At 37.9% G+C, this 15,259-nt stretch overlaps 1 protein-coding gene across 3 annotated transcripts in view; it reads left to right on the top strand.

Moving 5' to 3' along the window:
• aplp1 (amyloid beta (A4) precursor-like protein 1) overlaps positions 1-15,259 on the top strand; it is a 67,073-nt gene that overhangs the window by 31,893 nt on the left and 19,921 nt on the right. For all 3 annotated transcript variants that reach the window (XM_026934773.3, XM_026934772.3, XM_026934771.3), the window contains exon 2: positions 10,349-10,534. In XM_026934773.3, the coding sequence (XP_026790574.3) occupies positions 10,349-10,534 (186 nt within the window). The remainder of the gene's footprint in view (positions 1-10,348; positions 10,535-15,259) is intronic.

The raw sequence follows: 15,259 nt of genomic DNA, 5'->3' as shown, positions 1-15,259 counted from the left end.
TGAACAATAGTTTAAGGTAAGTGTGATGATTAAGCATGCAGTGTGCATAATGCAAACCTAATATGAGTCTCCGTTACTTATTAGTAAAATTAATGTTAACGATCCAGTGCAAATCCAAGGACTATGACTACACAGAAATTGTCAAATGATTTGCATTTATTCCGAGCTTGTCAAAAGTTATCATAAATGTACAAGGAAGAAGCCAAAATAATAGTCAAAGCAAATATTGTTTGGTTTTAAGTCGGCAGCATTCGCCAGTATTTAGCGTAATGATGTTTAATGATGACTGGTTTTCATGAGCACCACTCCTGGCTATAAAAGAAAGTCCAACAGGTGCTGCTGTGTGTGAGGTGGAGACTCTGTCCCAAATCAACCCATGTGGAGATCATCTGCCATCTGCTGCCCCATCCACCCAGCTGGCTCGGCTAATGCGCTATGATAATGTGTTCTGAGAGCAGGCGGCTGGGCTGCCGCTCCAGGAATCCCTTGTAAAGCCTCTTCACCTCAGCTGGGGTCACCACCCCAAATTAGTGATATGGAAAGCGTCACATCCAAGAGCCAGTAGCTCACCGATGGGTTTTGGTGGCCGAATTTTAAGTTAGCACTAATTACAATGTGCAATTAGCATGTGGTGTGTAATTAACGACTGGTATTAAGAGGACTCGTTGCTCTGACCCAACCCGAGCTCCAAGCTCTTTTATCGGGTTCTGCTGCACCTCGGCTCTTCTAATCAAGGCCCGGCAGGCAAACGAAGCTGAGTGCTGAATAATTAATTAATGTGATTACAATGATGAATGCGCCAATCTTTGCAGCACTAGTAGCAGTTGGGGATGGGGAGAACAAGAGGAAGGAAATGAGGAGGGCAGATGGGGGAAGGTGGGGATTAACAGGAAAAAAAAAAGGAAAGAGAGCAGAGAAGATGAGGGAATACAGAGAGCATGAGTGAGATAAGGAAGGATAAGGGGTTAAGAGAACTGGGCAGCCACCCACTATCAGGCCATCTGTGCTGCAAAAACACAGCACATACAGGCACATTTATGCGTGTGTGTGTCTGTTTATTCCCAATTATATGTACATACGTTGTATTTTTTTCTCATATGGCAGTAAGATGAGTAATGTGTAGAGCTGATGGCCCATAACTTGTATTACTGAACAGGCTGAACATAATGTATGAGACCCTAATGCCATGGAGCTGGTAGCAGAGGTTAAAAATAGCTGAACTCACCCAGATTCAGACAGCCAGAAGGGGTTTAAACTCTCAAAGGCAAAACCTTTACCCACATACTCATAGCTCAGCTGTGAAACAAGCCTGATTACAACCTACATACTACAATTATTCCAGCCTTGTTTCAGTTATGAAGATGGATTGTGTGACAGCATTGCGCTGGGGTCATAGATGCCATATGTGCATATGTAAGAGGTTGTAATAAAAATGCTCCTCCATTGACCTGACCTCCTTCAGCGCTGTTTTATGCTTAATTCTGATTGGTGTTAATTAATTATTACAGCAGCTCCGATAGTATCGTCAACTGTAATTCAAAACCACAGGTTTATATTAATGCACTCATTGTAATATTGTTATATAGTGATATTGTTGTTATGTAACAAAGAAAAAAATGTATTACTGTTGATGTCATGGAGCTTCCTGGAAGGAGATGTTTATTTATCATTTAAGGAAGGAGTCTCCGCTTTGTAACAGTCAGTAACACAGGAAACACAGGAAAGTGCAACACAGGAAAGTCTTCAGGAAAGAGGATTTTTTTTTGCTTTTTTTTTTCCAGTTTCATGACTTTTTTTTTTAAATTAACTTTGAGAGAGAAATAAAGAGAGGCTTGTGAGGAAACAGTTGTTATAGCTGCTATAATTTACATTCTAACAGGAACTCTCTTGTCTCGTGTATATTCTACTACATTAAATTTAACTGATAAAATGTACAATTTATCATTCTTTAATACTAAACAATTTGAATTGTTGGCAAATTGCTGTTGTATAAGAGGAAGTCCAGGACATGCTGTATTTGCAAAAAGATAAACTTTCTCAGTGATAAAAATAATTCTGCCTTTCGTCTGGCCACATCACACCAATGAATTGTGGATTATTTTCCTATAACAGCATGCCCCCAAGTGTTTTAACCCATACTTAATAAACATCATTCTTTAAATAGTCTTCAACTGTAGATCACTTTCACTGAACAAATCAGTGTAAGTGTAAACACTGGCAGGTTGGTTTGGATTAGTCACTAGCAACAAGGATGAGCAGATGTGTGTATGAATTGCTGACGTAGCTAACTAAATTCTCACACACAATCACAGCAAGGTTTTTTTTTTTTAACAGAAGTGAAGTGTTTTACTGTTGAACATGTTGACAGTGGCTGTCTAGAATGACACATGGTCCATGAGATCATCTCCGAAGCTTGTGTCCAAATGGAGATGAGTGCATGTGAAGAAAACATAGACCTGGACCCCACACACACACACACACACACATGCATAAGCACTGTGTATTTACTGCAGGGCATCCTGATTGATTAAAATGGGCTGGATTAGTTAAAAGATTTGTGACACATGACAGGATAACGTCAGCCCCCATCGCCACACTAGCTTAGTCGGCAGGGATTCGCGATTACGTCAACGCTAAGCATGAGGTCATCCTGCTACAAAGAGGGTGAGTTCAAGTGCTGAATACTTAATGAAGCGGAACTCGACAAGGCCAGGCAGTGACAGTAACACACTGGTCGTGGTACTGGGATCATTTTAAGCATTTACCATTCGCAGAGTTAAGCATCAGGCTCAGTTTCAGTGTATGTCTAAATCTCAGTGTTGTAGTTCAGCACGTTTAGTAACGAGCAAAGAAGTGTGGTAGAGAGAAATAATGAGTGTGCTATTTGTAGTGTATTTGATTAATGGCATGCCATCGTTACTGATGAAGCTGAACTGTAGTATTTCAGGCTTGCTCGTTCCTCCTTTAATTATCCTTTAATCTTTTTTTTTTTTAATAACAGCAACATAATGGCATAAATGTTGAGCTCAACAGTTAATATGTTTGTATGATTGCATTTTTAATGTGTTTTTTTTTAACATAAAGGTATAAAGGTTTAGATCAACTTTTTTTTGTGATGTCATTTTTACACGGCCTATATTGTGATAAATTGTAGTACTTCTATTACTTCATTTGCACAAACAGTTCACAAAATGGACATCGAGAACTTGCTCAAGTCACCATAGCAACTATAATTAAAACATTTGTCTCAGTGTCTAGGACTTGCACTTATTTTTTTGACTAATACATTTAGCCTGATATCACATTCGTCTTATCCTTATTGGTTGGTAAGAAATATTTCACTTTGATGTTGTCTTATTATATGTCTTGCCGTGTGTAGTACACTAGAAGTAATGCTAGTGTATTTGTGTATTTGTATACATGTCAGGTGGGTGGCTATCTTGAGACGTCAGCATTAATGTAGTTTTCTGCTATAGCTTGTCATGTATTAATGCACATTGAGTTTACTGTTGTTTGAACAGCTGAAATATGATAAAAACAGGGGGGAAAAAATTAACAAAAATGGCCATACCAATGGTGATGTAAATATTACTGAATGATTTTTCTTAACTGTATTATGGATACTAGGAAATCCCTTTTATCAACTAAGACTGCTGTTTCTCTTCTGGTGAGTTTGACATGAAGTTTAAAATATTTAAGCTGAAACGTACAGTTCTGCCTCCTAATGGACTGAATGTGCTTGTATTCCGACATATTGGCGGTGATGTTCTTCAGCATATTGGCGTGTGTGTGTGTGTTTCATTATCACACTTCTTTTTTGTGCGGTAGTTGGTAAGGATACAACAAGTTCTAGCTGTCAAATTAAGCAACTCTTCTTGGGAACAGAACAGGACAAGGGTGGGTGGACAGATTGCTGAGCATCTCACTCAGTCCTCCTCTCTCTCTCTCTCTCTCTCTCTCTCTCTCTCTCTCTTGTCAGTCTGTGTGAGGAATAAAAGATCATGACGTCCAAACATGCAGGGACGGCTCAAAAGCCTACACTCCACTCATTAATTTTAGAAGCGTTTATGTAACAGAGCACTGAGCTGAAAAAAGGAATCTTTGTTTCTATGTAGATTAAAGCATAAAGAAATTATTAAAAATGCCAAACAATATATTGATGACATCTAACCAGTACTTAGCTCTTTTCCAACATTATTTTAACATCTCCTTGCCATTTCCATCTTGTTGGACGGCAAATGTTTTTGCTGTTCTAGTGGATTTTTTTTCCACTCTAGTGAAGTTTGTTTGTTGATGGCTGAGGGATTGTGTCAGCATCAGTAGTCTTCTGGAGCAAAACTTAGCCAAGATATGTTAGCATATTACTACCAAACTAGCAAAAATGGTAGATGAAGCCATTTATGATTAAAAACAGGAGCTATGTAACATGCTTTCAAATAAATAAATAAATATATATATATATATATTTTTTTTAACTGACTATTCATCTGTACCTGATAGCTGACATAACTTCACTCTGCTAGTTAGTACAACAGCTAGCTAAACTAACACACCAGATAATTAGCATGCTAGGTGATTTCAATGCAGGATAGTTATCAATTTATCAGTAGTTATCAATAATTCCAGAAGTAGACTGTACAAATTGCCACAGAAATTGGACACGAAAGAGAAAAATCCACTCATCCACACTATTCACTACTGTAAAATTGGCAATTTAGTCTGTGTTGCACACTACCGACTGGTGAAGTGAAGGAAGTCACCAAGGGCATATTAAAGCAAGTCTGGTCTCAGTAGTGCTTTCTATCCTTAAACTTGAATTTATTTTAAGAGTTACTAACAGGATATTTTAAATTTCATTTTACTTAGTCAAAGGCGAATTTATATTGGGTGACCCAATAATATTGTTTTTGAACTGAATTACATAAACCAGACCAACAGTTCAATTTTACTTGAACTAAATAAATGAGTAATGTAGCTATCAAAGAACATAAATTTATAGTATTGTATTATATATTGTATTGAGTATTGACTGACAAAATGGACAAAAGGATGTAGCAGAGCTAAAACAGTCGTAAGCAGTCATGTTAAAGTCAGGATTTGTTTAAACAAATTTGTGAAGTTTGTGATTTAATCGTCTAGTTTGCATAATGCTAAAATGACAGCTACGTGTTCTGTGTTCATTTCATTTTGGCCATATTTTAAAGTCTGACAAACACTGCAAGTGTAATTAGCTGCTTATTTGATTATAAAAGAGGCTAGCTGATAACATTATGATTGCTAATAACATTTTAACTGCTAATGCTCTGCCTTGTTTAAATATTATGAAATGCAGAGTCAGTGGGCTTAATTTTCAATACAGTGATCCATCCTGATTTTAATGCTAATTAAATGCACAAAGCTGTGTTGCATGCATATCAGACAGTTAGCTTTCTTTGTCTTTCTAAATGTGACAGATGACAATACATTTGATTGCAGATAAACTTTCTAGTTTAAAACATGCAAACTGAGATCGTGGAGAGAAAAATAGATTCTGTGTTGTATCACAGTGTGTGTGTATGTGTGTGTATGTCTTGTGGTATAATAGTCTGCAAATAGTGGTAAATGAAATAAATAAGACAATAAAACACAATGGAGCATACCGTTATGGGAAAATAATCATCGACTAGGTCGTGTGCTTTGCCGAAAGTGAAACACAGTTACTGTTACCACCCTGAAAGTAATTAGTTTCTGATAACAGCACATCCTGAAGGGTTTTATTCCTCTTATACTACAGTGATTTGAGGACACTAACAACACATCGTACATTGTGTTTAGTTTTCTCCGTTTTGAAGTTAATAAGACAAAAATAGGCAACTTGAAAATATGAAACTGGAAAAGTGTCTTGAAGTTGTTACTATAGCAACAATAGTATATTAGATATATTAGAAGCATTCAACAGAGCTGTGGAATAAAAATAAAAAAGAATGATATACTCTGTATCACAGGACCATGCATTTGTCCTTGACTGATGTAATCTGAGCCTTGATTTTAAACAGGCCTAATGTATGTGAGTGTGTGTGTGTGTGTGTGTGTGTGTGTGTGTGTTTACTGTTGCATGTGTGTGTATGTAATCATTAAGGCAGACCCCAGGGCTCCTGATGTAGCGATCAATAACAGGAATGCTGTCATAAAGCGGCAGGTCTAAGTATTGAAGCACTCGTGGTGTGTGTGTGTGTGTGTGTGTTTGTTTGTGTTTGTGCATGTGCACACATGTATGAGAAGGGGTACTCTGGATCAGAAGGTGAACAGAGGAGCAAGTTATCTTCTCAGATGTCCGGAAGTCAGTTGTGTGGCATTGACTTTCCTCCGGCATAAAAAAAGAAAAGGAAGGGAAAAAAAGAAGCCATCCATTTAGCCATTAGCTGAGCAACCAGATACGCTTGATTAGCCAGAGTAGCATGCCGTTATCTTGGCTCTCCAGAGATCACAGAAACACATTATCCAAAACAAACTAATCCTTATGCATTCAAGGCCTTTGGGTTATTAACATCTTAGTGCCATTGACACAGTGCACAAATGATTTTTCTGTGCAGCTGGGTGTTTGCTTTTCTTCAAAATGGGATTTTACTGGTGATCCACATTTCAGTGTATGCGTATATACATTTACATATATAAAAAACTTTCTATGAAGGTTGTATTCATAAATAATTATGACCGTGCTCATAAGTGTTTGTAATTTGCATTAGAGCAATTCATTATAGGCGTTTATAACTAATAATGTGTCATCAATATTTAAAGTAATAGAACTATTTATATAATGTTTATAGTTAATTTAATTTGTTTCAAATTACAGTGTTTATTAGAGCTTTATGCTGTGTGGGAAAACCCTTCACATTCTCTTCTATATAGTATAGTTATGGAAAAAAGCTTTCCTAAACTGAAATGTGTTACTCTTTTGTACGTATTTCAACCTTAATGAAAGTTCTAGCATTTTAACATCTGTTTATCCACAAAAGTGATTTTTTTTTAAACAAAACTGAAAGAAGTCCTGCCTGCCTTTACATTTATAATATATTCTACTCATGGAAAAAATATCCCTGCCAAATTTTAAAGAATTATATGGTTTCAGTGGGAAATGAGTTTGATTATCCTCATTATCCACATCAGTCTCTGTCTCATCACCTGAGCTAAAGTCACTCATGGACTTTAAACACGAGCCTCTTCATCGTCTCTTCACTCTGTGTGTGCTAACATCATTTGCAAGCAGAAAACTAAGGCAAGGTTAGAAAGTAGCCTTAATAAAAACATGAACTCCAATTAGAAACAAGTGACTATGTGTAAATATGTATATAAATATATATCAGGCCCATGAGCCTTCTCTAGCTGACCTAGGAGGATGACTGAAACCCTGTGCTGATGTAATTCACCCTGGTCTGAGTGTATCAGTGGTCAGTTACGATTCAGCTCTAATAATCAGACTATGTTTTACATGAGCCCTGCAGAGCAGCAAGTAAAGAGCTATGTTAGGACATGCCTTTAATTTACAGTTAGAAAATAAGCTTAATACCTTTAGAGAATTCCTAGCTGGATCTTTTTGTTCCTTCAAACAGCACTGCATCGTGGGAAACGATCCAATACAAATACCGACTCAGCAGTTCAGGAAAGAATTGTCTTTAGGGGGATTTGTGGATTTTTATCTTTCAGTTTTCAACCTGAACTGCAATGAAATGCACAGATTTATTTTGTGGAAGCACTTACACACACACACACTCACACACACAAACACACACACACCCACACCCACACACGTTTATGGTAATTTCATGGAGATGCAGTATTTCCCTCTCCACGTTTAATCTAGCGGGCCTAATGGTGCATTCGTCCCATATTTTTAGCTCCTTGCTAATGTGTTTTCTCCTAGGGGCCTTATCTACTTTACTATATATTTATACCCTGTGCTTTATATATTTATTTTTCTCATGCATTTTAATTAGAACTTCAAATATTTTCACCCAGGGCAGCAGAGACAGGACTTTCCCTTTGATCACTTTCTCATTCATCCATTTTTTTTCATCCCTTTCCCCCCTGGGAGCATCTCCTTTCTGATTGGTGGTTTGAATGCAGTGTGCCTTCTCTGTCAGTCCCTCTTCCTAGCATTAAAGATTAAAGTGTTGTGGGTTGTCACTGCCATGTTGTTAGCTTGTTGTCTGCAGTATGGATTGCAGTAAACTCATTGAACAATGTGACTTCTAATGTTACCCCCCAAAAACACTAGCCAAATCCAGCTAACCAATCAACCACGGATAACCTTCCAAATCCAACTAACCAGTCAATACCAGACAGACAGCCAAGTTATAGAGATAGAGCCAGATAACCAGCTGAATTCAACGTACTAGTCAACCCCAGATACCCTGCCAAATCCAAATAACCATTCAACCTCAGGTAGCCAAGTCCAGTTAAACAGCCAAATCTAAATAACTAATCAACCTGAGATAACTTGTCAAATCCAGATAAACAGGTAAACATATATAACCAATCAGCACCAGATAATCTGCCAAATCTACTTTACCAATCAGCCCCAGATAATCTGCCAAATCCAGATAACTAGGTTAGCCCATCTAGTCAGTCAACACCAGATAACCCGCCAAATCCTGATAAGTAGGTAAACCCATCTAACAAGTCAACACCAGATAACCTTCTAAATGCAGATATCCAAACCACCTAATCAATCAACACCAGATAACCTTCTAAATGCAGATATCCAAACCACCTAATCAATTAACACCAGACAACCTGTCAAATCCAAATAACCAGCCAAATCCAAATTACCAGTCAACCTCAGGTTCATTATGAAACTTAGATAACCAGGTAAACCCATCTAACCAATCAATGCGAGATAACAAGGTAAAACCATGTAACCAAACAACCCCACATAACTTGCCAAACCCACATAATCAAGCCAACACACTCAACCACAATCAAGCCCAGCTATTGAATAACAACTTCCTAATCAAACTCAAATAATCATTAGAATCCAGCTGAACACTCCACCCTAAAACACAGCCAAACCCAGCTGCCCAGTCAGCCCCAGCTAACCAGTTCATCAAACAACACCTCACAAATAAAACCCAGCAAATCAGTCAGACCAAACAAATCAATCAAGCTCAGCTAATCAATCAACCTCACATCTTTGGTTTCCACTGCTCCTTTTCTCTGATCCCTTCTGTGATGTTGGAGTACCTAAGTGGCCTAATAGTCGATGAGCTTGTATTAACACCTGACTCTAGCTCTGGATTACTGCTCACTCCAGCTGTATGATGGTCCCATGGGCCCTCACCCAGGAACAAGAAACACATCCCAGATCAATACCAACATGCTACAAGATGGGAGTAGAGTCTGAGAGGGAGAAGAAACTTAAAAAGGATAAGGAAGGGACAAATGAGAAAATTTCAAAAAGACAAAATGGGGGAGAAATGGGGGGTGGTAGTAGGGAGAAGGGATAAATAGAACGAGGGACTCCATCACAGGATTACATTTAGAGGAACCACTGAGGAGCACAAAAGAAGGCTATATCTTTTTAGGTTAAGAAGCAGAATTAAATGAAGACACTGTAGCTGTATCTGTCACTGTCAGTACTTGGATGATTACTAGTTCCTCAGCTAATCTTTGAATCTCTTACTGCTGCCACAAAACCATTTTTTACGGTGTTTTGGTAAATTATCTCAGCTTAATAATCAGTCCATTCTACAATAATTCTTTGAGGACTTAAGCTGTATCTTGGGAGAAGGGCGTGTGTGGATCAGAGATAACAGGAGGAAATAGGCAGTGATTAAGGAATGTAGATAGAACAAGAGGAAATTGGCCAGATTAAGGAAGCCTTGCTGAGTGATTAGCACTGTGGTTCCCAACCTTAGTCCTGGAATACAACCAGGAATGCATGTCGACTTGGGCGTATTCAAGTAGGGAAAACAGGGAAAGGGTACACTAAGACCAGAAACGAAAACCAGTGGATTAACCCATGTGGATTAACCAATTTTAAGATATTGCCTTGTTCTCAAGTGGTTGTGAATATTTGTTGGTTTGTGGTACAAGGTTTATGGTATGAACCCAGTTAATTATAATATACTGTATTACTGTTAGGACTGCACTCTTCCTTTCTGTCTCTCCCTTTAATTTGCCCTGCTTTTTGTTTGATTGCTAATTTATATGTTGCATAAGAAGGACTGTATTGGCAAAATTATATATATATATTCGATTGAACATCTCTATTGCAATGGAGCGTTATCTGTTTACAGTTGCAGCACATGCTCGCATCCAAACTCGCAGACACTCATAATGATAATTGTATGTATGTCTCCCTCTCTGTCAGGGTCTGGCTATGACTGAAGTGAATGGACCTGTTGGAGGCCCCCTGGTGATGGAGCCTCAGATTGCAATGTTTTGTGGCCGTCAGCTTCTGCACATGAACACTGCGACAGGTCAATGGGAGCCGGACCCACAGGGCCGTCAGGGCTGCTTCACCCAGCCCAGCAAGATCCTGTCCTACTGTCAAGAGGTACAGTAATGCACACTATCTTTAATCATCATTGGCTTCTTAGATATAACATCATGCATTATTTTCCTTTCTACACCACTTCTTTAATGTGGTGAGGATATTTATCTACACAATTGCTAAAGTGTGTTTCATAGACAAAATACACCCAAGTATTTAGTAAAACCTTTATATCCACCAAAGGTTACAAATAAAACAAACTAAACATTCTCGGCCAAGCTAACTAATCAGATCTCAGCTCAGCTAACCAGTCAGACTACATCTAATCAAACAAACCTCACATTACCACAAACCCCCAGATAGTCAGTGCAGCTAAAGAAAACCAATCAAACCTAGTAAACTGGACACACCTGAAGTATTCAATCAGACCCAGCTAATCAATCACAACTATATTAATACTGAACAACAGTTCCAGGGACAATATTCCTTAACACTCTGCATTGATGTTATTGAAAGATGTTAGACACAAATTTGCTATAGTCCAGCTATCAATCAAAAACTGCAGCTAGTCAGTTAAAACCTAACTAACAACAAGTCAAATGACAAACAGTTGATTAAAGCCAGCTAACCAACCAAACCCAAGTGGTCTGTCAAAATCACCTGGTTAAGTCAACTAATAACAATAACAATAATAATACCTAGTTACAACTAATAAAGACCCAAATAATCAATTAACTACCCATTTAAACCCAATTTAACCGATCAGATCCTAGTTATTCACTCAAACCTAGCCAAACACTCAAGCCCCAGCTACCCAAGCAACCCAAGCTAGCCAGTCTAACCAAAGCTAACCAGGCAAACCTAGCAAAGGGATGAAACTGTTTCTAATCACACTGGTTTGGCAATAGTGCACCATCATGGTTCATAGAATTGCACTACCATGCACCAGTCAAGCCCAGCTTACCAGTCAACCTCCTATATAGTCAGTCAAACCCAGCTAGCAAGTAAAATGCCAAGTAATCTATCAAACCTAGTTAACCAATTAAACCATGCGTACCCTAGTGTGAGTACTTAATAGGTTAAACCCCAGGTAGTCAGTTAAACCCAGCTAGTCAATTAAATGACAGTTTATAAGTAAAATGTCGGGTCAGTAAACATTTTGTTGCACAAAATTGCTTCAAAGCAGTGCGCTATTAAAATCTGGTCACATGATGAACATACTCTATTATTATACTGAGAAAATAATACATGATCTAGCATTGCAGAATGCCCCATTTATTCAGTGTTTCAGTCTGGTGCAAATAAGCGATGGTGAATTAGATGTGCAATAAAATGATGATGATTTTCACCATCAATCAGCGAGAGGTTTATTTTCAGCATGCCCCTCAGGGGGAGGAATATTGCGTAGCCACAGTAGTTTCTCTCTCTTAAGAAGATTTGTGTTGTGCCCTGATCTCATATAGTGGAAAGATGATGCTTGGTTGCTTTTCTTTTTTTTCCTGCCTTACGTCTCTGTGGAATGTGCACATTGCAAAACCCTGTCTGGTGCATTGTTGCAATGTCATTTATACAGAATGAGAAAAATATTGGTACTACATTTGTGTTCAAATATGTGTTTATTATGAAAGACCAAAGACATGGGATAATATTAGATTCCTCCATGGCACTAGAAGCAAGCTATCAGGATAATACTGCTTCAACTGTTATCAAATTAAGTTGTACTCCAGTGTGTTAATGTCTTATCTTACATGTTAATTTCACATTCTAAAAAGTAAAAATATATGAAGGGCAACTTCCTGTTATTACCCTGTATACCAAGGTTATGTAACAGAATTTCACCTAATATTAAAGAAACAGGTTCAAATAATAATTAAATGTATTTTAAGATAAGGCAGGGGTGTCAGATCTTAACCGCTGCAGCTACATTAGCCTTTGGCAATACAGCTGTGCACCCCTGATATGAGTCATATACATTTTATATACTTTCATGTATTAATATTTAATACACTTTTAAAATCTATTCATTTTACAACATACTTTACATATTTCAATTACTTGTTTCAGACTGTTTTATTTTATTATTTTATATAATAATTTACTATTATTATTTAATTTAAGTGTAAATTGAGTTATGAAATGTGACATATGCTTGTTTTATGCAGTACAGGCACGCCTCCTCTTGAGCATCCCCTTACTGAAGCTCTGCTTCTCCAGCTACTGTTGCATAGCCAAGCTCAAATACTTAACCAAGCAATGCTAATGTGCTAATGTCTGATGCTGGCCATGTCTGGTGCTGGCACAGTTCCCCAAACTGTACACACACGGTTGGCATAAGCACTCATCCCACTGAGACCTATCACATTATAGACTTAATGAAGTGATGAAGCCAAAGAATATGTCATTTCCTTGCTGGACGCTGTAGCAGGCTGCACACCAGCCGAGGGCTTTTGCAAAGCCAGACTGTGCATTCGGCAGAATAATCTCTCACCATATGCCTTCACACTGAGGGAATTTCTCATGGCTCTCTTTGTATTCTTAATATGAATAGAGCTTATAATAAGGTAAATCTAGTTTCATCTCAGTGGAGCATACTGTACTGCTGGTTTTCTTCTTTCTTTTAAGTGAGAGAGAAAAAAACGCAGCTGGCATAGGAGCGACTGTTTTTACCTGCTATCACGTAAGTGATAACAGGATCTAACTTGTCTCAAGGACTTTCCACAACATTAAATGTAACTAGATACAGTTGTAAAGTGTAATGTGTTGTTCATTAATAAGTTAAAAATTGTAATCACTGGCATATTGCTGTAGTATAAGATTAATAAAACACTTCATTACTTTGTTATAGGAAAATAGTCAACTTTGGGGTGGTAGCAGTAACTCTGCTGTGCGTCAGGCCACATATCATCACCCCATCACTAATTATTTTCCTATTACACCATGCCCTGTCATGATCTTTGAGATTTCAAAGCAAAAACTCTTGCAACTCTGAACTAACAGAGTTCCAAACAGGCCACATTGTGAGTGCCAGAACTGCAGGTGCATCACTTACAAAAAAAAAGGAAAATTCTTTTATTTTTCAAGGGGAACGGTCTCAAAAGGCAGAACACTGTAGGCCAAACATAGAAAAATGGCATTAGCATCAGCAACGAGGACCAGTGGTCAAAGGTCAAAGGTCATTGACAAAGATAGATGGACACTTTGTAGGATAGCTGCTAAATGTCCCAAATGTATAGCCACAAAAATAACCATTGAATTGAATGAGTGCCTTTATAACCTAGTCTTAACAAAAGCTATATGATGCTTCACAATGCTGTAATTTATAGCTGGGCTGTCATTTGGAATTCTGGGCTTTTGGAAATAAAGGTCAATGCACAAGAGTGCATAATTTGGTGTAAGGAGCATAAATCCTGGCAATGGGGGAATGTAATATGAGTCAAATTTCACTGGATTACCTACATTTGGTATGGGTAGCCATCTCGTGGAAATCAATAGATCCAATGATTGCTTTGCATGATCATATTTTACAGGACCAGGTGCACTGTATGGTGCAAACATTCCTTCCTGATGATGTTCCAGTAATTTTTCAAGAGTGCTTCAGTATGCCTTCCATGGCCTCCTCAATAACCAGATTTGAACTCTGAAGTAGACATCAACCTCCTTCATCCCTTCAGGAACTTGAAGTTTATATATATATAACACAAACCAAACCATTCATTCAAAGAAGGTGTGTGGGCAAATGGTGTCCCTACTCCTTATTAGTTCCATGATTTTTATCCACCTCCTAGCTAGAGTTATGGACATCATGGGGAAATACACTAATGTATTTCCTGAAGAAGCAAGCTCTTCCCATCACCTCGCTCTTCCGCACTATGCCATGAATTTTTTTTAAACAGTCCCTAAAACACGTCAGTTTTTATCTCAGTCAATAGTATGTTGAAGTATTGAAGTAAAAATGGTTAGAATAATGAAACATTGCATATACAAAGTACTTAGATTGTATTCTGAGAGCTGCAGAGGGCGTATGTAAAGCATCTATAAAGAAGGTAAAACATGTCCTGCTGGCTGAAGCATATAAAAATGCACGATGTGAGTGCAGCAGTGCAGTGTAAGCTTGAGGTGTGTATTCCCAGATGAGCTGAGATCGGGAGTGCTCATCACTCTACATTAATGAAGGAAAGCGCTAAAACAGGAATGCGCTCCGCATTTTATCTGCAGAACGCATTGTGACTACCTCGGCTACTCCATAGGCAGTAGGATAACAAAACTGCAATAAAATTACACCACACGCTTTGTTCAAATGGGTTGTATTTATTATGTGAATGGCAATATTCCAGATGAATGGTCTATTTTTGCAATATTCATAACTCTAGAAGTCAGTTTATTCTTATTTTCCGAGTGCTGTTGACACTTCCCCATATACAGCAGGAACCATTATTTGTGACTGCAGTTTCATCTTATTTTTATTTGTTTTTAATCTGGCACTACTTTTTCCTAGTACTTTGATAATAATATCATGATAGCATATTACTTAATGTGAAACTGTGTTCAAATATAGTAATATGATATTTTCACTGCATGGTCAATCTCTATTACTCCAACCGGTGAGCTCTAAAAATAGCTATGCCACAAAAGCAGCAGACTTAACACAGGATTAATATGCTTCCATGGCAAATGCTACACCTTCCGGCAAGGTTATTACTAGGATTTAATGGTTTAATGTAAGGTATTCGAACCCAAGTTTAAATTCATGACTTGATATTAAGGTAATAGGAAGGGTTAGGACTGCAC

Source organism: Pangasianodon hypophthalmus, chromosome 14 (genome assembly GCF_027358585.1).
Source record: "Pangasianodon hypophthalmus isolate fPanHyp1 chromosome 14, fPanHyp1.pri, whole genome shotgun sequence".
NCBI lineage: Eukaryota > Metazoa > Chordata > Actinopteri > Siluriformes > Pangasiidae > Pangasianodon > Pangasianodon hypophthalmus.
The sequence above is the reverse complement of the archived record's forward strand: the minus strand, read 5'-3'. Positions and strand labels throughout refer to the sequence as shown.